Source organism: Fringilla coelebs (assembly GCF_963513975.1).
Source record: "Fringilla coelebs genome assembly, chromosome: 1".
NCBI classification, from domain to species: domain Eukaryota; kingdom Metazoa; phylum Chordata; class Aves; order Passeriformes; family Fringillidae; genus Fringilla; species Fringilla coelebs.
Genome location: NC_140028.1, coordinates 150829767 through 150853745, shown reverse-complemented (window position 1 = coordinate 150853745; position 23979 = coordinate 150829767). Strand labels below are relative to the sequence as shown.

The window sequence follows — 23979 nt, the reverse complement described above, 5'->3', positions numbered from 1 at the left end:
GCTGGGCAGGGCAGGTTTGGGCTGGAGATTAGGGAAAGTTTCCTCACCAAAAGTGTTGTCAACCACCAGAACAAACTTCTCAAGGAGCTGGTGGAGTCCCCATGCCTGGAAGAGCTCAGAAAACATTTAGGTGTGGCACCTGGGGATGTGGCTGACAGTCAGCCTTAGCAGTGTTAATGGTTGGACTCCATGACCCCAGAGGTCTTTTTCAGCCTAAAAGATTCTATGTTTCTATGATGTTACAAATCTTAGGACATTCCAGAGGTTCTATACAACATATACTGGATAATATTACGAAAAATACATATACAGGTGCAGGCAACTGTTTTTAGGTCAAAAAATTTGGTTTTTAGTATCCTTTAGACCCTGTGAAAATTATCTGGTCAGGGACATGCCCTTCCTATCTATTCATATTTCCAGAGACCAGTCACATTTACCTTTGCTTTTTGCAGTGCCCCCACGGTTTGTGAACAAGGTCAGAAATGCTTATCTTGTCGAGGGTGAAGATGTCCAGTTCACCTGCACTGTGGAAGGAGCACCCAGGCCTCAGATCAGGTCAGTCCTACAGCTCCCATGGGAACAAATCCTGGTTTCCCATTTTGCATAGTCAGAAAAGTCATTTTGAGATTATGACCCTTTCTTTACTGTGTCTCCTATCTTAACCCAATCCCAGTGCTGGCTCTTCATGATCCAGACATTCCTGAGATTCTCAGCAATTAATTCTAGCTAGAACTTGAAAATAAATACCTGCAGATAGACCCTGAGGAGGACCCTGTCCAATCTAAAGCCCTGAACAACATTTTATCACTGTTTATCCCCCCTGCCTTACACCTGACTTGATTTTACCACGTATTCAGACAAAAAGCTCAGTAAATCTTGTCTTGTCATCATTTAAAGCCCTTTTCCAGCACTGACTGAGGAGATCTCTTGGGAAGAACCTCATAAACATGTGCAGGTTTATATCCAGGTGTGATCTACCCCCCTGCAGCCCTCCCTCCCAGGATCCAAATGTTTGTCTAAGGATCAGCTCCAGAGTTGATGGATGGGTCAGTGATCTTGGGGACCTCTTGATGCTGCATAATTTCTCCTGGCTTATGCTCCATGTTGTCCCACTCAGGTGGTACAAGGATGGGGTGCTGCTGAAGGACACCAGCAAATACCAGACTTTCAGTGAACCACGGAGTGGCATCGCAGTCCTGGTGGTCAAGAACCCTTCCAATGAAGACATGGGGCACTATGAATGCGAGGTAAGTTTGGAGATATTTCAATATCTGTCATCTGAAATGGTACAGGCAGGAGAATTCATTTTACTGGCAGAGACCCATGGCTGAGGAATTGCTCATAAGAATATTATAGATAGTCTTGAGCTAGGTCTGGATTGTGAATGTCCAAAAGCTCCAGAATATTCTGATCTGACAGCTTGTTGGTACAAGTAAGAATTGATGGAGCTTGTTCTGAGGCTTATACTCAGATCTAGATCTCTAGAGGAAATTCTTACAAAATTTGTGACCATTCTGATGTGATATTTTGTTTCTGGATTGTCTTTAAATTAGGACTAGAAACACTCCAGGGCCAAAAAAAAAAAAGAAATTAAGTCTAAACAGAAGGATAAAGCACTGAAATTCCTGTTCTGTTTAGCAAGCATAGGTGGAAGTAGCTGATAAATCTTTAAAAGTTTAAGATATTTTATGAAAATTAGCCATAGTCTATGCATTCATTGTAATAAAACATAAGAAATTCTGAGGGCTTGGCAATAAAAGAAATTGGTATTGGTTTAGCAAATTAGCGTGGGTCAGCTGCTCCATGGGAAATGGTTCAGCTCACAGAAATGTTTAGGAAGTTTGATATACTTTAAAGAATTCTACTGGAATTTTAGCAAAACCAAACTACCTTGCATTTGCCATTGACCGAGATCCTAAGGTCCAGAATTCCTTTGGTTGAGTAAAACTCAGTAACTATTGGATGATAAACAACAAAAATCCTCTTTATGGCCACCTCAGTGTGTGTGCAGCAGGAATCTGGGCCTGTAGGCAGAGACAGAGTTACCCCAGGAGTGAGTCCCAGCTGCAGAGCAAACACCCAGTAATTAAGTAAATAAGTTTTCAGATGTGCTGTAACGTATCTGTGTGAATAATTTTGGTTAAAAAACCACAAACTCCATCGAGCAGCAAAGTGTCCCTTCAAACTCCAGCTTGGCACTGCTCTCACACCTTCACCAATTTCTGCCAGCACTGAATTTCCAAGGGTAGCACAGGCAGGGTTTTATCATGACACAAAAAAAAAAAAATCACACAAAAACAAAAAACCTGTGTTTCATTTGGCACTGCACCATTCTCTCCAGCTGATGAACAGATTAGGGTCTGCCAAAAGTGGAGCAGAGCTTTACCACCACAGCGCCGCAGCCCTGACCCAGGAGAGGAGAGGAGACCAAGCCATCACCATTGAAGGTACGACCCTTGCCCAGCTCTGTACGTACACCAGCCCTAAAAACAACAAAATTCCAGTATTTTTTGCCATCTTACCCGTGTTGGTTGTTGGTGTCCATGTACCTGTACGTCTTCTGGAGATGTGCATGGGCACAGGGCAGCTCGGCTCTGTGCCCATCATCATCTGTTGATTTCCAAGCCTGGAAAATCAACTTCATATAATGTGGATGCATTATATGGAAAAGGAGGAGCAAATGAAGGGTTTGTCACGCCACCACTAGTGCAAAAAGAAATGTTGTGTGTTGTTGGAAAACTTGGAAATGTTGGGATTGTTCCTGAAATACCACTGAAGGACATGGGGGATGACTGGGAAAGCAGAACTGACAGCAGTGTGTCCTCAGCAATGATTAGTTCATCCATTATTTAGGACTGTCCAGGGATAGCCATAGAGCCAGTTCCTTTTTTTTCCTGCCAGTTTCACCTGGATTGGTAGGGCAATAAGAATTGATTTTACACCCATCCAAAAAGGCATCTTTCTTCACAACTTTTGGTCATTACTGACCAAAGTTCCTGGGATCACTGCCTATCCCAGGGATTTCCACACAGTGTGTTAGTGCTTGCTGCAAACCCATCACAGCCCAGTTTAAATCCATGGCTACCTCTCCCTGGGGAGGGTTTCCTGGCATAGGGAATGGATTCTTTGTGCATCTTATAAATGTCCTGGTGTGGCTGAGTGTGAACCAGCCAGTCCTGTCTCTCTTGGACAGCTCAGGAGGTGACACAGCCAAGGGACCACCTTTAATAGGTAAGGTACAGATCTGGAGGGCAAGAGAGAGGACTGGGATAGGCACAGGCCTTTCCAAACCTTGGTTTCACAGGCTTCTGTGGAGGCATGGTTAACAAAAGCCAGAGTTTTACCAACAGCTCTAGGACCTTCTTTCCTCAGCTTTGGTATTCCCACACTGTCTTGTGATAACAACAGGAGTTCAAGTGTGTTGAACCCAGCTGAAGGGCATAATTGACATTATCAGCTTCCATTAAGAGCCAACATTCTGAGTCATGAAGCTGCTGGGCAGAAAATGCTGGAGTCTGGAATAACATTCAGGGATAAATAATCCTCTACTCCTATTTTTTCATCATTTTCTACAGTCCTGTGCTGTTGGCCCTGTTTGAGACAGGACCCTGCTCAGGCTGGACCTTTGGGCCAGCCCTCTGTAGACACAAATGTTGTGCTATTACATTAAGAGGATTCATCCACAATAAATTACCAAGATTAGCATCCTGATCTATGAACTTTCTTGGCTTCATTTTAAACATGTTTTCCTTCTAGTTCTTTCCCAGAGTCCCATCAAAAAGCATTACAGGGAGGGTGGTGTAAGTGTAGAAACACTAGAATTTTTTCAGCCAAATAAACCTTCAAGTACTTGAATTCTTTGTCTTTTCTATGCCCCAAAGAGAGAAAAAAAAGTTGTGTGCAGGATGTAGAGGAACACAAATAAATCTCTGTCAGGGTGGTGTATCTTGATGAAGTTTACTTCAGGCAGATGTTATAAAAGCTAACAAGGGTTGTATAAAATTTTAGGAGCGTTTTCAGCTCTGGGGGTTGCAAATGTGTGTGTTCAGCCCCAAATTTCTCATCTGCTGTTATTTTGTAATCATAAACAAAACCAAAAAAAATTCATTTTGAGCTTGGTTACAGAAATATAATTGGAGTTTGCCTGGAAGCTTCAGAAATGTCATGAAATAAATTTGTTCTGTGATGTGTGCAACTGCTTGAACTCAGTAATAGGGAAAAAAATAGATCCCTGAGTCATCTCCAGGGAGAAACAGAGGGAGATCTGCTTCAGGCCAGTGGAGAAAATAGGCTGATCCATGGAGCAAGAGGATTGTTGTGAGCAGAATGGCACCAGGGATGAATTTGGCATAATGTACTTGACCGAGGAGGGAACTCGTTGCTTTCCTGAGAATCAGTAACCAGCCTTGATCTGCCTGGGGAAAAATCAGGTTCATCTGGCAAAGACCTGGAGGACAGGTGGATGTCATGAAGGCTCTTTTCATCCTCACAATCCTTCCTATTTGTGAACGTGGGATTACTTGTAGCTCCACCAAGAGGACAACATTACTGCTCTCCCAACAGGGAATAGATCCTGTGTCTGCTTCCTGGCTCACTGCACCTTGGGGCTGAGTTTTACCTCATTTATCTCTGTTCCTGTGAAATTACCACTGTCTGGGTCTCATGAGGCACCCAAGGGGCAACTATTTTAGTTTTCCTCCTCCTGCCTTTCTGTACTGTTTATTCTGCTGAACCAAACCCATGGTTTGGGATACCGTTAGTCCAGTGGTTTATGAGCCCCTGACCTGCAGCTGGTGATGGTCCACAGTCCAAGACCATGGGTATCAAAACCAAAATTCTTTGGTTCAAATTCACATTATGGGAGTTTGCAGGTCCCTTGGATGGACCAAATCCAAAAAGGATGGAAACCACTGGACTAAGGGATCCCTTGTGAGCTGAGATCTACCTCCAGCCACACCTGGTCGCTACGCTGAAGTCAATGGAGGGTTGCTTAAAAAAAATCCTCTTTCTGTGGATATTGGAAGAATTTGAGACACTTTAAAAAAAGTGTAGCTGAAAGAAGACCCTTCTCTTTGACTTCCAGTTGACTGTGTCTGCTTTGCACCTCGCTGCTTAACCTGCACACTGCACACCCGGGCCGATGTGCTCTGGCATGTTCTGGTGTGATTTATCCATCCAGGCTCACTAATTTGATTATTTGTAAAGAAAAGCAAAGCCCAGTGCCTTGGAAAGGTGTTGCATTTCCATATGGATGGGCAGGTCAGGACCTAGAACAAGACCATACAAGAGGAGGAGTCAGGTACAGGAGTGGAGACAAAGCCATAAATAAAAATTCCCAAAGTAGCAACAGCCAGGCAACAACAATTCCTTCACAGATTTGCCTTAGATTTCATGCAGAGCCTTGGGCAGGTTCTTCAGTTGCCTTGTAGCAGCCACCTTGTTAAAAATCACTAAAATACTTCTGAAGTTCTTACAAGGAAGATTTAAAACACAGGGGAGCATCAGATCTCTGAGTGTTACTGAAGAAATAGGGCACAGGAGTTTGCCCCTGTGGGATGCTCCCTGATTAGGGTATTTACCTCATTATTTTTATTGTCTTATCACCATGGTTTAGTCTCATTTTTGGCCAGGCCACAGAGTTTCCAGTGCAAATTCAGGAGAGCCCCATCTGCCTTTGCAGCTGTGTCAGTCACTGCAGGAGCGGAGCCTTTTGGTTGTCTGGGTTTGGGAGTTTGTTTGTTTAGGTTTTGGTGGGGTATTTTTGAGAGAGATCCCATTTATATAATTAAAAATACTCTTGTGTTCATGAGTTGAGCCACCAGCCCTATAGGGATTTCAGAGATCTGTGGATGTGGCACTTGGGTCAGGGTTTAAGGTGGCAGTGCTGGCTTAGCAGTTGGAGTCAGTGATCTTAAGGGTCTTTTCCAACATCAAGGATTGCAAGAATTGCCCCTTTTAGGACTAGTTTTAGCAGTTCTTGTCAGGTTTTGCAGATTAGCCTCCAAGTGTAGCAGAAGGAGGTGAAAACAGAGCAGTGCTCCTCTGGTTCATGTCAGCAGCATGAACTGAGCAGCAAAAATAGGTTTGAGCTTCTTGTGAGTGGAGAAAAGAGACTTAAAAATTGTAATAAAGGCCATAAATAACCATCCATCCATCCATCCATCCATCCATCCATCCATCCATCCATCCATCCATCCATCCATCCATCCATCCATCCATCCATAGCAAGGAGAACTCACTCAAGCTCAGTGTTCCATCCCTTGTAAGCCAATGTTTTAATCTATTAACCAAAGAGATGTCTGGGCTGTCCCTAATGCTTACAGCTTTTAACCTGCTTATCAGGAGCTCCTGCTTTGCAAAGCTGTTTGCCTAAAATGCTCTTGAAAAGTTGAAATGATAAATCCTAAAAAAAATGCTAAAAATGGATGCAGAATATTTTCCTCTCGGGGAAAAACAACAGGAAAAAACAAAAAAACAACCCAAAAAACAAACAAAAAGAAAGAAAACAAAAAAGAAAACAAAAAAGAAAGAAAAGAAACCCAAATTTTCTCATCCTACTTTCGTGTGGTTCTATCCTTCCATATAGGATTGCTCAAATCCTCCCTCACACCTCGGACAGCACATAGACAATTTGTTAAATGCCATTTTCAGCTTTCTCATCCCAGGCCTGCTGAATTTTTGAATATTGAATCTCTTTGACATCCACCACAAATAGAAATATCACAGTTGGTGTCTTGTGGGAGGACTTCAAGAACAAACATTCATAGAGCAGCCATTAAAGAGACTTTTTCATACAGACATTGTGAGATTGCATTAAATTTTTTGAACTATTTAGGTTTTATTACTTAATTCTCATCTAAATACATTGTTGCTAAAATAATTGTAGAGAACACCTATTATCAGGCATATATTCCAATTAATTAAAACATTTCCATCAGAACTTCAGAATTTTTACTCATCTGTTCAGTGAGTATGGATTAATCTCATTTAATGAGATTTCTAAAAGTCATTTGAAAACTGCAGAATAGTGATTTAAAAATTCAGTGAAAATCTTTAACCTGAGTGTGGTAAATTGTTTGAGCACTCAGTTCATCTGCCATCACTGTATTATTATAATTCCACCATTTAAAATAAGTTTTGAGTTATTAAAAAAAAAAAAACTAAGGATAGGTAAATGGGTTTATTGTAATTGTGTCCAGGGATAAATACTTGAAAATAATTTTGCTCTTTATTTACTCAGGTAGTGTAAACTCAAATTTCCAAACAGATTTTGTTTAAACTCACCCAGTTCTGCAGCAACTCCTTTGAATCTCTGGGAAATGATTACAGATCTTTACAGACATAAACAGGGCTCTGCAAAAAAACCATGAGCTCTAGGTCAGAAATTAACATCAATATTTGCACAAAATTCTTTTTCATTATGGTCAAATTTGTGGTTTTACCTGAGGCAGGGAAGAGCCCTTGGAAGTGAAGTGGAAGGAAAATTAGATTAAAGTATGCCATTTAATATTTTAAATGTATTTTTAATTTTCAGTCAATGCAGGTTTGGGGGCACCATTGAAAACATCAGCACTAATCACCAGTTATTAAACAAATAATACAGACACTCCAAATTCCCTGGGCAAGAAGTGTTTGTGATTTTATAGATATTTTTAAGAAGCAGTTCGCTTAAATTGCACTGACTGAAAATTACCAGGGTTTATTTATTATAGGCTGGAAAACTGAAAACCAATTGCTGGAGATTAAATTATGGGGGTTTTTTAGATATTTTGCTAGTTTATTAAATAAAAAGTGGGCTTGCTGATGGTTTTTTTTTTTTTCTAGATCTGAAATAGGTTCAGCAGTTCAGAGTGTGCTCAAAGCAGTGTTGGTCAAAGAGTATCTTAATTTTATTCCAGTGGAGAGGATGGGAAACCTGCTGAAAATCTCAGTTAGTTCTTCAAACAGGACCTTTCTACTTTTTAAAAATGTCAGTTTTAAGGAATATTTGCAGCACCATGAAATCAAAACTTTTGATCTTGATATTCATCAACAGCTTCCAGTTGGTCATGGGAGAAGGGTCAGGAAAAATTGCAAATTAGAGCAGAAAAAAAAAAAAAGAGATGGAGCAGACACTGGGCTGTCCTGGTTTCCTAGGATTTGGGGTTTGGGTTTTTTAATGATGATTTTCTCTACTGATGATAATGATATTAATTTTTATATTTATCAGTTGGATTTTGCATTCAGTCCACAAAATTTTGGCCACAGTCCAGTGTTTGGGGAACTCTTTTTTCTAGGAAGTGAAAGCACAGCTTAAAGAATTTCCGCTCTCCAGGATTTTCCAGGTTGAGGCATTTTCAGGTTTCTGACACCATCACTACCTTATTTTAGGATAAAGAAAATTTAAATAAGGACCTTGTTTCCTAGCTTTGACCTAGCAAACAAAAATGGTAGAATAAACAGTTTCTGCCAAATCGTTCTCCACAAAATATTTAATTTCAAAGCTAAATGGTCAGAGAGCATTCTGGATTCTCATTCCTGGTCAGCAACACTAAAGATGATGCTGGAAATAACCACAGAAAGCATGGATGGGATGGTACAGTTGGTTATTTTTCACTCCAGTTTATGTTGATGAACTGAGCAAAGATAATTTAATCATTTCAGCTTTTGCCTTTCTTTAACCCCATGCTGTTCATACTGTTCTCTTTGTAGTCACTGAACAAGAGACTAAAGTGCCCAAGAAAACCATCATCATGTAAGTGCTGATTTTTTTTTTTTTTTTTTGGGTAACATTTGTGGTTTTTTTGCCTTGCTGCCTCTGCATGATCCAGTAACAAGCTTGTGTCCATTGGCCATGCAAGTGTGTTCACTCCCAGATCCCACAGAATTCTGTGCCATGTCAAGTGACCACCTCAAAAAAAGTCCTTTTGTTCTTTTCCAAAAATAGCAGTACTGGTGTTAGACACAGCCTGGGACAGTTATTTTTTTGATATTACACAGGAAAAATATTCCTTCTAATGCTGGTAGAGTTTCAGAAGTGCTGGGGAAGGTAGAGCCTGACTTTCAGTGTTGAATGAAAAAAAAAAAAAAGCTGAAAACGGTTTACCTGAAAATATCTACCAATTTAACAAATATATCAGAACTTAGAGTGATTTCTTCTGGCTTTATTTTAAATTTTTCAGGAAAGGTTTGTATGATGGAGCAGAAGGAAGATGAATATTTTTATCCCCTTCTATCTCTATATTTCTAATATAAATAATTGTCCTGATGACTTGGTCTTTTTAGATACTTTGAGCCTAGTTTATACTGGATGCCGATAAAATACAAAGAATAATTACTGCAAAAGGCAGTATTTTCTCAGTCATACACAGCCTAAAAGCCAAGCAGCCATTAAAATCTTAATTTATCTTCTCAAGTACCATAGAAAAATGCATAATAAAATTGTTTCATGTGCTGGAAAGGGGGACTCTGACCTGGGACAGATTTCAGAGCAGCTCCCAGCCACTCCAACCATGTCCTGAGGGCAGGAAGGAGATATGCAACGGATATTTTGGGGAAATGCCTTCCCTCAATTGCTGCACTATTCTAAAATCAGCCCTTGACTTGGACAAGAGGCTTAAGTGGATGTGTTTTATTTTTGTTAGACCTAAAATTTCAGCTGAAGGATGGTTAAGAGTTGCTTACCTTTTTTCCCTTTTATTGTTGTCTGTGAGGATTATTCCTGCAGACTCATGCCCTTGGCCCTTTTGGAGGCAGTGGTTTATATAGTGGTTATAAGTCTCCCCTCCCAGAAGCTGCAGATAAGCTCAGTTAAATTTCAAGCCATTAGATCTTTTTCACCCTGCAAAAACCAGAAAATGAAGTGTTTTTACCTGTACTACCTCAAGGACCAGGATTCAGACCGGGGCAACTGAACAGAGAGTTATTTATTTTTAATCTCACATTTGGAAATATTGTGAGCAGGAGGGAATCTCAGAGCCAGTCCATATCTAAAACGTGGTAAATTTCATTTTACCTCATCTCTGTGCCTGTATCAGGAGCAGCAGCATTAATACTGGTGGATCAAAGATCAAATAATATTCATTAATACAAAATACCATCAGTTAAGCTGATTTCTAAATTTCTGAGCTCTCAATTCCAAAGGCTGTTGTTCAGGACAGCTCCAGGAGGGATTCCTAAATCAAGGGCTGCTGTCTCAAAGGAGTTTGATAAATTCAGGAGTGGAATCTCAGGCAGAAATTCCCCTCCTTTTGTGGTCATGAACTTTAAATAAGAGTGGACCTCAGCTGAAATTGGGATAGTGATGGGGGAAAGTTTGGGAATAATTCTGAAAGGGCAGATTTCAATTCTTAATCTGTAGGAAGCTGATGAACAGAAACAGCTTTAAAACTACTGGCAGAAGATAGTAGATAATTGAGAGATGGGATTGAACAATGTCCATATATGCAAATCCCAGACCCCAAAAAACCCATTTTAACTTTGCAACATAGATCATGGTGTGCTGGAAGGATTCATTCTCATCTAAATGATGTAATTATGTGTAATTCAGAAAGGCACCATGGCCAGTAGGAAGGCTCTACACAGACCTTAAAGGTCTATGGAAAAACTGCAGAAAACTTAGAGAAAAGAGTGAAGCAGTGGAAATGAGCAGAAAAGAGGGTGCTCTGCAAGGAAATAAATCTCCCTGTAGCTGATCTAGTCCTGGACTCCACCACGTGCTCAAAGGGAGATTGAAGGTGGAAACAAACCTGATCTCCAGAGGAGAAGGAAGTACAAGTTTTCAAAAATAAGACCAGAAGGTGAGAAAGGCTGCAGTAAAGCCAAGAGGATTAGTCTTACATGGTGGCTATAAACAGGTTCTCCATTCTCAAGGGCAAAAGTCAGAGCAGAGATGTCTGAGGAGCAGAGGAGGTGACCTTCAGCTCCACGTGGCTGTGACTGGAGAATGGTGAGGAGGAAGAGAGGAATTAAAAAACTGCTGTCTTAATCTCAATTCAGGCCACTGTTTGACCATTCAGTTAATTCTTTGTTTTTAGCCCCATTCCTTGGAGGTAGGGACAGAATCTCAGCAAAGAAACAAAATGAGTTTTGCTGTGATTTCCACTGGTGCAGATGTGGAGCATTGGCTTCCTTGTGCTTGCCAGGAAAACACTGGCAGAAACGTATTTACCTGAAATAAAGGTAAGAAACACCACAGGAAAAACCTGCAGGAAAAATAGCATGCTAAGTATGGCTTTAGGCCTTGGATTAGAAGAGACTTTTAAAGATAATCTAGTCCAGCCTCTTGCTGTGAGCAGGGACAATTTCCCCTTGATCAGCTACTCAGAGCCCATCCAGCCTGACTTTGAATGTTTCCAGGGATGAGGCATCTACCACCAGCCCAACTTCAGTCAAAAAATTGAAAATAAAGCCAGCAGAAATATGCTGAGAAATCATAATTATATATCCCAATTTGGCTTGGTATTCCTGTGTCTATTGGAGGCAGTAGGGTCAGGCTGTGTCTGCACTAATGGTATTGTGAAGAGTAAAAAAAAATTCATTTTGGCATAGATGACTTGTGCAGGAGATGTTGTAACTTTCTTTTCCTGATAATCCATATTTTAAGGGTTAATCCCTTTCAATGTAACTGTTCTGCATGTGGAAATGCAGATCTCTGGTCTCAAAAGAGGCTGTAATAAAAAAAAAGAGAGCTATGTTGCATTAATTAAATATTATTAAGAAGACATCAACCCTACAATGCAAAAAAGGACATTTAGCCATTGAGGTGGATGGAATTAGGATTTCAGCCAAGGATACTCAGGAAAAGGTTAAAATCTTTAAGTGTTTAAAATTTTGGGGGGTCCAAAGTAGCAGAGTAGGTGATCAACACAAGCACACGAAATACAGCAGCACCCAGCAGAGCATCTCTCAGCTGGACGTGCTCGTTGTGTGCTCACACCCAGCAGAGGAGGCTCATGGAGCTGGGCTTTTCCCTGGGGAAAAGGGCACTGGATCGGGGGTTTTCCCTGGATCAGGAAGTGGAGCCGGGCATGTGGGTGTGTGCTCTGCGTGTGTGTCCCTCCCAAAATGACCGCTTCCCCAAAAGCTGCAATGCTCACCCCAAACTAACCCCACGCCGCGCCCTCGGCCGACCGCGGCATGTGCTGGTGGAGCGGGGCTCCCCAAAAAGTCTCATCTTCCCACCAACTCCTCCACCCCTTTCTGCCACCAGAGAGGAGACCATAACCACGGTGGTGAAGAGCCCACGACAAAGGGGAAGGGTTTCTCCTGCGCGTTCTCCTTCAGGTCATTCTCCTTCCCGCTCCCCGCGGGTGGAGCCGGCTCCGGAGCCGGTTTACGTCTCCAAGATCAGGCAGCCTGTCCACAGACACGAGCAGGAGGCAGCACCAAAGTCTGCTGCTGTTCCCAGGCTGTATGTCACAGAACACGAGGACATGCAAGGGGCAGCGGCGAGAGACACCGTTGTGGAGAGCACAGTGGAAGAGAAAAAGCCCAAGTGGGTCGAAGTGGAAGAAATAATTGAATTCAAGGTGAAAAAGTCACCAAAGCCCACAAGGAAAAGAGGTTCTTCCCCAGTAAAACAAGAAAAAGATGATTCAGGGGTGTTAACGTTCACTTTTCCCAGCTCAAGGCCGAAGCGCTCCCCAGAAGATGATCCAAATACTAACAACTCCAACAATAAATTGGTGGAGCAGTCGAAGTCTCTGCCGAATGAGGGGCTCTCTGAAGGTGACATCCAGCCTCTGGTGTACACGACTGAGCAGGAGGGACCTCAAGTCAGCAGCGAAGAGAGAAACTCCCCGTGTGGGTCCGAGCAATTAGGAAGTGATTCGTTTATGGATTATGGGACTGAAGGAAAGAGCTGCCCTCAGGATCCACGTGCTGACTGCGGGTCCGGCGCCGCCTCCCCTCTGCTCGCCTGCGGGGGTGAGCCTTTGGTCTTCAGTTTTGGGATGGCTGCTGGCGACCAGCACCAAGTCCTGTTCTCCCCAGTGAGTCCAGAGGATAAGGAAGGGCTCGATGCAGCGGATGTGTCTTGGCCTGTTGGAGAGGAGGTGCCTGAAGTCATACAGGACATCCTTCCCGAAGAGGACAACGTCATCGTGGACGAGCCGGAGGAGCCCCACACCGACGACATCAGCACCCGGGACCGCAAGATTTTAACCCGCAATGGCAAACTCCTAACTCTGGAGGACCTGGAGGATTACGTCCCTCGGGAAGGCGAGACCTACAGGTGTGAGGATCAGAAGGCCACGGTGGAGAAGCCCTGCGAGATCTCCGTGCTGCAGACGGAGATCAACGAGCCCACCATCGGCAAGCCGGTGCTGCTGAGCCTGGGCAGGCCCGTGGTGCCCGAGCCCCGGCAGAGGTTCTTCAGCCAGTACGAGGAGCACGTCCCCGGGGCCGTGTTCCTGTCAGCCTCTCGGGTGGCTGGCGTGAAGTCCTCCGGCCCTTCCAACATCTCCTTCCGCGTCAGCGACGCCCGCGCGGCGCCTCCCGGCCCCTCCTTCACGGTGAAGCCCTCCTTCTGCACCGAGCTCCAGCGCTCCGCCGACAGCGGGCAGCCCAGCTTTAAAACTGAAGTGTCCACCAGAACCCTCAGCTACGGGACTGTTGGCGAGCCTGTCACCTTGCACATCAGCACAGAGGACCTCTCCCAGAGCTGAGCGCGATGCGAGCGTGATTTTTAACACCCAAGAAAGCAGCTTTATGTTAAAAACAATAAATAAATGTATCAGAGTTGTTGTAGGCGAGGGGAGTTGGTGGCAAAGATTACAAGGGAATGTATTTAAATATGATGTGTCAAGCTTTTCCAGTCTTAAAGGGAACAGTCTGTCAGAACAGTTTGTAGCTTTAAAAGCTTTGATCTAGGTGAACATGTATCATTCCATAGTGGAGCAGTGATGGGAGGTTTAGGAAAAGCCTGATTCTTCTACCTATGACAGAAATATAGATGAGGAAGTGTGGGGGTTTTTTTGTCCATGAAGTTACTAATTTTTTCATGTGCCAGTTTTTTGGTGTGGCAAGGAGGTGAAAGTATCTAAGCTTTTCAGCATCCTTCAGCAGCCCAGGACAGGGGGTGTCTCCTGTCACCGTGTGGGCTCAAAGGTCATGAAGCTTCACTGTGCTTTGGCTCTGCTCTACACTTGTGACACCAATTAGCTCTACCAAAATGTCTTCATAAACCTTTCAAGATGCACAGTCTGGTTGTATTTTTTTAACCTTCTGCCATATAAATGAGATATATAGTAGATATTACATATACCAGGGATTCAAAGGGCTGCTCAGGCATTTTTTTGGTTGAAATCCCAGTTTGACTCTAGTCAGTGGAGAGAGTCCCACTGTTGTGAGGAAGCAAGGGTTTTGTTGTTCTCTTCTGCTTTAAGTGAAAAAGACTGTCTTTTATAAATGACTGATATTTTCAAGTCCACTTCCTAGTTGTCTGATAATGTAGGTTTCATTATTCTGCATTCTAGTGTGGTGGATTTATAAACCATATCTTTTGAAATATAATTCAGTTAACATGCACTGATAGAATAATGTGCTGCACAAAATAATTTCTGCATCTGCAATCAAACGTTAACAAGTACAAAGAACCACAAATGTGGTCTTCAAAGGACCACAAATGTAGTCTTTGCCAATAAATATGACTGGATGAGGATTTGTTCTCCTGAATGTGCCAGTGGTGAAACATTCCTGCTAACAGATTAATCCATGATGTCCCTTATATGTGATAAGAGGAATTTACCACTGAGCTATGGCAAAGCAGCAGGAGCACAAAGACAGGTTAAAAGAAAAAAAAAAAAACAAAGAGAGAAAAAAGAGCTTTACCATAAATATTCAGTTGAAACATAGATCTGTTCCAAATGTATCGGGCTGCCAGTTGCAACTGCATCATTTTACTGTAACCAGGAAGGTCGAGATGCCTCAGAGAGGGACTGACCGTGGGGTTCCTCTGGAGCTTTCCTGCAGGAATGCTGCATGAGGGGGAGGCTGAGGTGCACTGAGCACAGCCCATCCCTGTTGGCTCCACCAAAAATAAATGGGTGTAGCCCAGACCTCCAACAAGCTGCTCTGAGAAGAGATGAGCTCCCAGGCACAAGCAGGACCCTGCACTGGCCCTCCCTGGTGACAGAGATGTGGGGTGAAAAGTTCCCCACAGCCTGTCCCAGCTGAGCTCTGTAGAAGTGTTCATTTGTGGTTTAGGGAAACCAGAAATGCTCAGGCACAGCTGAATTTCTAAGCAGCATGAGGAGAGAGGGTGGAGGGAGTTTCTGCCTTGGGCAGGAATGGATGATGTTGGCTCAGGGTTTCCCAGCCAGGTGATGTTGAGGAGCTTGTTTTGGAGGCAATATTCCTGCCAACAGGGAATGAATTCACAAAAGGTGCTTGTAGAAAAGTTATTTTATTTTCCTTCTGCAGCTGCACCTTGTGCTGACTAAAATGAACAAATTGATTTCACAGCCTTTCACTTTCAACATCCACTCAGGATGTCGTGTGCACTACCTTCATGATATAGGATGCTTTTCCAGTGGTGAAGGAAATCAAGCTTCCTTTATGGTACTATCCCATTTTTTATAACATCTCCTTGGTTTATACTGTTTGTTTTATAATGAAGCAATATGATGGGTATATATATTAGTGCTTTTTTCATATATTGCACTGTACATTGGAAAGTAACACACACACAACAGGGAAATGCTTTCAAAGCTAAAAATAGTTCTTTTATTTTGAGTTTGATTCTGATCACAGTTATTCCAGTATCAATCTTGAATAATTCCACTGAAGAAAGTGGATTTTATTCAGATTTACGATGATACTGCTGAGAAAAGATTTTGCCCTGTGATTGCCTTCCAAAAACATAATATTCAAACAAAAGATAATGAGGATGTGTAAAGGAATGTGGAGCTTTCCTCCTGGTATGGTCGACACTCAGGTTTTTCTAAAGAATCTCTAAGGCTGCACTTCAGATGGTGATAGAAGAAATAATTATACTTTGATTCATTAGCACAAAGCAATTAACATCTGTTTACATTTTCTTTTGATATTTAAGCAAAAGAGAATAGATTGAAGGGAATTTTTAAAATCCTATGCAGGGCTCTGTTCAAAAACTGAAAGGTTTATGAAAAGTTCATTACATATACTTTCAAAATATTTTCCTAGAGGTTAAAAATTATGCTTGTAAGTGATTAAACTGTGTAGATAACTAATGAGATGTGTGGGGATTTATTTCCTGTAGATGAAAAGATACAGCTGTATGAAAGATTTTAATACAGTGAATGTTTGACTGAAATTCCTGGAGGTAAATGGGTATTAATAAAGTGGAAACTTCAGTTTGCTTGAGATACAAAAAAGAAAAAAAAAAAAACCACACACACAAAAAAAAAAGGCAAGTGCAAGATATGCTGTTAGATGCTGAGTTTAAATCAATAAATGTCTTGCATCAGCTGTCACTGGACTTGTTGGGTTTCTGTGTTCTTTGTTACAGCACTTGATATTCCATCAGCTCATCCTCTTCTCCCGCTGACTTCAGCAGGAACTGGGTTGCAGTCCAAGAATATTAATACAGCTGGGCTCTGGCTCCTTTTTTATGGACAGTTTCAGGAATGTTGAAGTGAAAAAAAATCCACTTTTAGGGATATTTCCAACTCAGGAATCTTGAATGATTCACATCCTCTTGGGTCCTTCTCTGAGACTGAGAGTTTAGAGCTGGGAAAGAGGTTGTCCATCACAGGGTGTCATCCCTGTGGTGTTTGTGAGGTCTGTGTACCTTAGGGGATAATAAAAGTTTCTCAGCCTGAATCAGTGTCCAAAAGAAGGAAGTGGTGTAGTATTCCCTAGGCAGGGAGGAAAATGGTTAGAGCATGGAGGAGACCAGTGATTCTATATAACCTCTAGATCTATATCTATACTCCTGTGGATATATTTCCTAACTGAATGCTTCATGCCTTTCCAATCATTTCCCTCATTGGCAGCTGCCCAGTTCACAGGACAGCACCAGCTGGCAGAAATCACAGCAGGAACACAGGAGAATCCAGGTATTTCTCTAGGAAAATATTCATTGTCTTCCAGCCAGCCCAGTGCTGATGAACACTCATGGGCAGTCTGGGGCATCATGTGAGCAAATCTTGCTTTTTTCCATGAACAGATTCAGGAAAATAAATATTTTGTCACCATCATGATAATTGAAAACAAAAATCAAGTGAGAGGTCTTCATCCACACATAGCCTTCAGCTTCAATTCCTCAGGTCTATAATGGGAATTATAGGGAGGGGACTTTCTTGAGGCAAGGAAAAGAACAGAATCAAAACCCCTATGGGACATGCTCATTGATGCATTAATGTCAATGACATTAAACAAGTCAGAGCTGTTTATTCCAAATTCTCTTTTTGGTTTTTTTTCCTCAAACCACGTGATGATTTGAGTTTTCTCTCCTGATTGGTGAGCATCTGCATCATGAACGTGATCATTGTCTTAACCTGACCTGTATTTTCTCTGTCTTCATGATTACGTGGGGGCTTCCCTAGGTACATCCATCCCTTTGTTGTGCCCTTTCAGGATTTGTGGGAGGTTTATCAGGCAGGAGATTGGGTCAGATGAGCTCCTGCAGTCTGTGATCCCATCCCAGCCTTCTACTTCCCACCCCATCAGAAATATTCAGACATCGTGAAGCAGGACAAACACATCACCCTAGAGCAAGGGGTGGCTTTTCTGCCAGACTTTGATGAGAAAGAACAGCCCTCCCTTCATTCCCCTGCCCTTCTCCAGAGTCACTGATGAGGCTGATTCCTGTTCACTCCTTTTCCTTCCCTGGATAACATCTTCCTTCATTTCATTGTCTCACCCAGTGGTTGGTTCTTCCCTACAGGGTGTTTGGGCACTGCCCAGGCTGCCCAGGGAATGGGCACGGCTCTGAAGCTGCCAGGAGTGTTTGGATAACACCCCCAGGAACAGGGTGGGATTGTTGGGGTGACTGTGCAGGGCCGGGAGCTGGACTGGATGATCCTTGTGGATCCCTTCCCATTGAGGATATTCTGTGAGTTTAGGATTAATAAAGGTATTTTTGACAGACCAGCCAACGTTGGGTTGAGCTGGGAGATGGATCCTTTGTTTCACTGTCTGGGAACAGGCCAGGTGTTCACAGAGGTGGCACAATGTCCCCAGCCTGGGGAGATACACCTTTCCAAAGCATTTTCTGCCAGCCTTCTTATTTTAGCCCTCAGCTACACTCCCTCCTGCTGGAATAAGCATTTCTCCACCAACTCCCTTCTCTAAGAGGTGAAAATGACACGGTGGCAGATATTTCCACAGGCTGGATGGTGCTGCTGCTTTTCTTTTTGCCCCGAAGAGAGAAAAGTTGTTGTTCTTGTCTGTAGGAATGAGTTCCCCCCAGTCAGAGACGGAGACTTCTGTGCAGGCTTCGCTGCAGCGCGCTGACCGGGAGATCAAGACAGCCCTGAGAAAGCTGCTGGACTCGGCGTCGCTGCTGGTGACTCTTCCCCCGGGCACAAGAGCAGGGGGTGGCCTTGGCCTCGTCCCTGCTGGCCCTGCTGGCCCTGCTGGTCCTGCTGGCCCTGCTGGCCCTGCTGGCCCCGCTCCCTCCGAGCCCTCGGCGGCAGCAGCCGGGCCTGCCGTGGTGCTTCACGAAGCCAGCACCCAAACCCAGACTGCTGGAGGCCATGGTAGGTTGGGTGTGGAGCTGGGAGATGGCCCCCGGGAGCTGAGAGACAGGAAAATACTGGGCATGCCAGTAATGATGGTTTTAAGGTCGTTTTTCTGTGTCGCTGTGTTTTGAGCAGATGGAGATTAAGAGAGAGGGCATTCAGACCATGGAGGGTGGGTTGGGGTTAGGTTGGATGTAAGTTTGGGCCAGGTCTTTCTGGAAGCAGGAGGTGTTTGAAAAGCATGGCTGAAATAGAGTTTGGTTCATCACCTGCCCAAAATTAAGGAATAGGGCATCTTTTCCACCTTTGGGCTTTTTCCCTGGTTTTGCTTCAAGTACTTTTGGGGGAGAAGGTGGGGTGAGATCCCTCCTTGACATTCAGAGAATAGTTTGGGTTTTGATTTGGTGGGGTGGGTAAGGGAGGTTTCTTTATTTTATTGTTTGCTATAAACAAGCTGGAAATGTCTTTAATATCCTAAACCAACTGTCAGAGACTTCTAGAGGGATGGGTGCCCCAAGTTCACCTGCATTTCACTGACCCTGGAGCCTGGACAGACTCCTTGCAGCTTCTGTGTGACTAAAACCAGCTGTGTATGTGGCTCTGTCTTGCCAGGAGAACAATCCTTTTGTCTTTCTGTTGTTTTAAAAAATCATGGATGAGCGACAACCCTTCCACTCTTCCTCTGCTTCTGCTGTAACAACTTGTCTCAGCTGTCTCTGTGTCAACTCAGAATAACTGTTCTCCACCACTGTTAACTCAAAGGACAATGCCAAGGAACCTTCAGCCCTAAAACTCCAGATAATTCCTTAAAAAATAAATATTCTTACTTAGCAAGAATAAAAGCTGTTCATGGAATCAGTCCCAAAATAACAGCATAAAAAAATGTCAGGGCTTTAAAACCTTCTTTCCTTTCTAGTCACAAATCATCTTTGGAAATAATCCTATGGTGGAGTGAGATGACTCAAAAGTAAAATGTCACCTAGCAGATTATTTCCTCAGTCACAGCTAAAGAGAAAATACAATAACGAATGAGATGGTTTGGCAGGTCTTTCATCCGTGCTAAACTAAACATGTTATGGGAATTATTTTAATCAGATGGAGACTTGACACCTCTCTCTACGTTCACATGCCTTAAATAAAAAGGAGGTAAATATTTCAATAGTGCTGGTGATAGGACAGCACAACCCTACAATCTGGGATCTCTGATCCAGTAATTCCTTGAATAATCATGTTTTTCCACCCCAGTGGAGCTGTTTGATGTGATTTCTAGAAACACCTGTTCTTTTCCAAAACCAGCCAGCACCAAACATCCCTAGAGTGCTCCCTAAAATATTCCTACCTGCTGGATAGAAGACTCCTCTGGATTTAACCTTTTCTCCTTAAATGAAAAAGGAGATGATGCACTTTATCCTATGGTGTAATTCCAATGGTCAATATCAAAAGACAATCAGGTACTTCTGGAATGTGAGATCAAAGCAGTTTTTGAATCTATATCTGATAAAATAACTAATAATAAAAGAAGAAAAGTAACTGAAACGGCCATCAAGCTGCACCATTTTTTGGTTTCATCAAGCCCCAGATGCCAGACCTTGTTCTGGTATAACTCAGAGCTGTACAAGGACATTTTCCAGTGGAGGTGCAGCAATGCTGATGCTAAAACGTCACCAGGTCCTCTTTAAGAGTCCATATTACCCCCATATCAATCATATTGAGACAGAAGCACAGGACACAGCTTCGAGCTGCACCAAGGGAAATACAGGTTGGACATCAGGAAAAAGTTTTTCCCAGAAAGAGTGATAAAGTTCTGGAATATTCTGCCCAGGGAGGTGGTGGAGTCCCCATCCCTGGGTGTGTTTAACAAAGCCTGGATGTGGCACTGGGTGCCAGGGCTGAGTTGAGCTGTTGGGGCTGGGTTGGACTCGATGGCCTTGAAGGTCTCTTCCAACCTGGTCATTCTGGGAATTCTGTGAATGTCCTCAGCCAGGACCTGCCCTGACCACCAGCTCACATGGATGTGAGCTCACTCATGTCCCTGGTGCTGTCTGTGATCACAGCAGTGAGTCAGGAGCTGTTCTAATGCAAAGCTGAATGGAAGAATTCATGTGGACAGAGCTAACACTGGGTTATTCCCTGGAATCCATTTCAGGGGTAGACTTGGCAGTGCTGGGTTCATGGCTGGACTTGTTTTTAAAGGTCTTTTTCAACCTGGATGCTTGTGTGATTCCATGACTTCCTCACAGCCACGAGCCAGAACTCAAACATGGTTAAATTATCTCCCACAAAGGCTGTGTGAACCCACACTATCCTTCCAGCTCACCTGTATTTCCCTGTCCCTACCAGCTGCTTTTTCCACCTTTGTCTGTGTGCATTTCCTTACAGAGCAGTCAGTTTAGCCCAGTCAGCCAAGTGCCACCATTCTGGTGCTGCCCAACCCCTTTGTTTCGTGTGCTTTTTGCAAAAGTGCCAAACTCTCCTCTAACCTTGAGTGGCTGCACCCAGCTGAGGTCAGGTGGGCTCAGTCCTGGCACAGGCACACCTCAGGTGGCTCCAGAGTTGGCTCTGGGGTTTGGCTGTGGTCTCATGGGGTGGCAGGTCTAACTTGCCCAATTTCTGCTGCCAGCCAAAGCACAGAGGGAGGTTCCAGCTGAAGAACCAGGGGTGCCAAAGCCCAGCCCTGCTCCTTCCAGGGAAGAGGAGGCTGCTGGAGGGGAAAGCACTGGGGAACGCACTGTTCCCATCAACAGGTAAGTGCCCACCTCCACATATCCATAATATCTGGATTTCTGACTTTGGGTCCACCACAGAGAACTTGCTTTTCTTGCACCAAACAGTTCCTTGTAGGTTTGTTGTTATTTTCAGAATCCTGGTGACAATGCTTTGTCAAAGAAGGGCAAAAAAAAGTTGGAGGGAAATTAATCCCCCGCCCAAAACAAAATTCTTCCTGGATTAATTTTAAGCAAATAACTCTTTGTCTGCTGGTTAAACAGATCAATGGCAGGGTGTAATCCTGCACCTCTTGTATGTGGCTATGCCATGATCTTTTCTCTTGGGTTTCTTGAAAGAACGTCCCCAGATGCAGAGGCAGGAGGCTGGTACAGGAGAGAAGGAGACGTGGTCTGGGACGTGCACAGTGAAGTTTACATTGAGACCACAGAAAGAACTCGTGTGTATAAGACTGAGGAGAAGACTCCAACAAGTAAGACCAAACCCTGTTTCCCTTTCCCAGTCTCATGATTCTCACTGTCTTCTCTTTTGGTAACCACTCCTAACTGTTTGGTTTTTTTAATTTAAATTTTTTTAATTAATTTTTTTTAAATTTAATTTTAGTTTCATTTTTGAATGGTAAGTGTTTATTAAACACAAAGTAATAGCTAAGATAAGAAGCCTAAAAGTAATTTCAGCATGAAGAACCCCAAATACATTGCTGTTGTACCTCTTGACTTGACTTTAAACTCCTGTTACATCCTAACTGGACTGTCTATAAATCCCATTGAGTAACTCTACCCCTGTCAGCACACTGGGAAAGAAGTTGCAGTGCTGTGCACGCAGCAAATGCTCTTTTCTCACCAGGTCCTCCCTACATGCAAGTGACAATAGAGGATGTGCAGGTGAACTCTGGGGAACGTGCCAAATTCCAGGCAGTCATTGAAGGAACCCCTCAGCCCACGGTTTTGTGGTTCAAGGTGAGTGCAGGCTCTTCTCTGGCTGAGAGTGAGGACTGCAGTGCACAATTCCATGGGGAATTTCACCCGCTCTTTCCTCCCACACCTCTCACACTGACTCTGGATCGTGTCTGCAGAGTTTATGGAACCAGCTGCTCCCACTGAACCACTACCTGTGCATCCCTCCCTGTGTTGTCACCATGTCCCCCTGCAGAGAGGGCAACCAAGATGGTTCTGGGGACCAAAAGGAGCAGGAAGAGAAATTGTTTCTACCTGAGTGCCACTGAGATGTGTGCTGCAGTCTGGGGGCAGGAATGGGATTGAGTGGCTTATCCCAATTGCCAGCGTGACTTCCAGGCTCTGTATCTTTCCTGCAACTGCTTAGTAAAATCAATGTGACTAAGGACAATGAATATCCCATAGAAGGGAGAGAAATTATTTATTATTCCTTACAACATTGTTGTTAATCTTGCTAGAGCCTCCCTTCCAGGCTGAAGAGACCAAATCTGTCAATATCCTCATCCAGAGGCTCTTACAGAAGACACTGATGATGATGATGATGATGTACCAAATAGTGCCACACCATGGGCAAACCAAGCATTTATCAAATCATACTCTGTGTCTTATCCTTCATTTCTTCCCTAATAATTTCTAGGATCTGGTACCTTTTAGCTCCCACCAAGCACTGAACTGGGGCTGCTGTGGAGTGATTTACTGTAACTTAAATTTTTGTTACAGTTTAGTATAGAAAACCTCAGAAACAGAGATTTTATGTGGGAAAACAGGATTGCATCACTTCATATTTGTGGTATTATATACATATATGTACATATTGTATTATATATTTTTATCTTGCATTTTACTGTCACAGGGACCTTTTGCAAACACTCACAACCTGCTCTTTATCACACACACTCCATCCTGCCCCTTTCTTCAGAGCATTTATGAAAAAAAAAAAAAAACAAAACAGAATCACAGAACCATTAAGGTTGGAAGGACTTCCAAGATCACTGAGTCCAACCTCTGACAGAATACTACCTTGTCAACCAGACCCACATGCAGTTTTTTCTTGAACACTTCCAGGGATGGTGACTCCACCACTCCCCTGAGCAGCATTTTCTCCATGAGGTTTGCTCACATAAATAGTCTGTGCTGTAGCTCTGTTCCTTGAAGTGATGCCTTGAGAGGCTGCCCTAGAGCAGAGGCTGGGCAGAGCTAAAGAATAAAGCAGGGATTTATCCAAAGGATCTCCTCGATGGACCCACCTTGGGCAGCACCAGAGCCCAGCCAGGGCTGCACCCAAGATGAACCAAAATGGCCCCAAAATGCCCGGCCGGGCACGGGGTCTCTCCCTGGGATCAGCTCTGCTCCATTTGCACCTTGCAGTTCATTGTCCCATCCCAGCTTTAGCCCCTGCAGTCCCACCCTGCTTGTTTTTCTCTCTCCAGCCCACGGGGTTTGTGCTCCTGGCCTGAGATTTGGCTCATTTGTCCTTGGTGCCCAGCTGGAGCAGGAATTGTTTTGTCTCCCTGCTCTGTGCACAGAGCTCACTCCCATAATATGAACCCAGACCCACACACTAAAGCAGCACAGAATCTGAAAATATAAAAGCAGAAACCTGAGGCATCAGGAGAGCAGAAACATCTGTTCCATCTTGGCTTTTCCAGTGCCAA

At 43.6% G+C, this 23979-nt stretch overlaps 1 protein-coding gene across 18 annotated transcripts in view; it reads left to right on the top strand.

The window, feature by feature from the left end:
• The window catches only part of OBSCN (obscurin, cytoskeletal calmodulin and titin-interacting RhoGEF), a 186307-nt gene that overhangs the window by 140504 nt on the left and 21824 nt on the right, over positions 1–23979 (top strand). For 17 of the 18 annotated variants that reach the window (XM_084214522.1, XM_084214521.1, XM_084214515.1 and 14 more), the window contains 7 exons: positions 453–555; positions 1118–1247; positions 2342–2447; positions 18357–18662; positions 21265–21388; positions 21707–21840; positions 22215–22327. In XM_084214522.1, coding sequence (XP_084070648.1) covers positions 453–555; positions 1118–1247; positions 2342–2447; positions 18357–18662; positions 21265–21388; positions 21707–21840; positions 22215–22327 — 1016 coding nt within the window. Of the gene's footprint in view, positions 1–452; positions 556–1117; positions 1248–2341; positions 2448–8691; positions 8735–12190; positions 16439–18356; positions 18663–21264; positions 21389–21706; positions 21841–22214; positions 22328–23979 lie in introns of those variants that run through there. The other variant, XM_084214516.1, reaches the window with a different exon arrangement.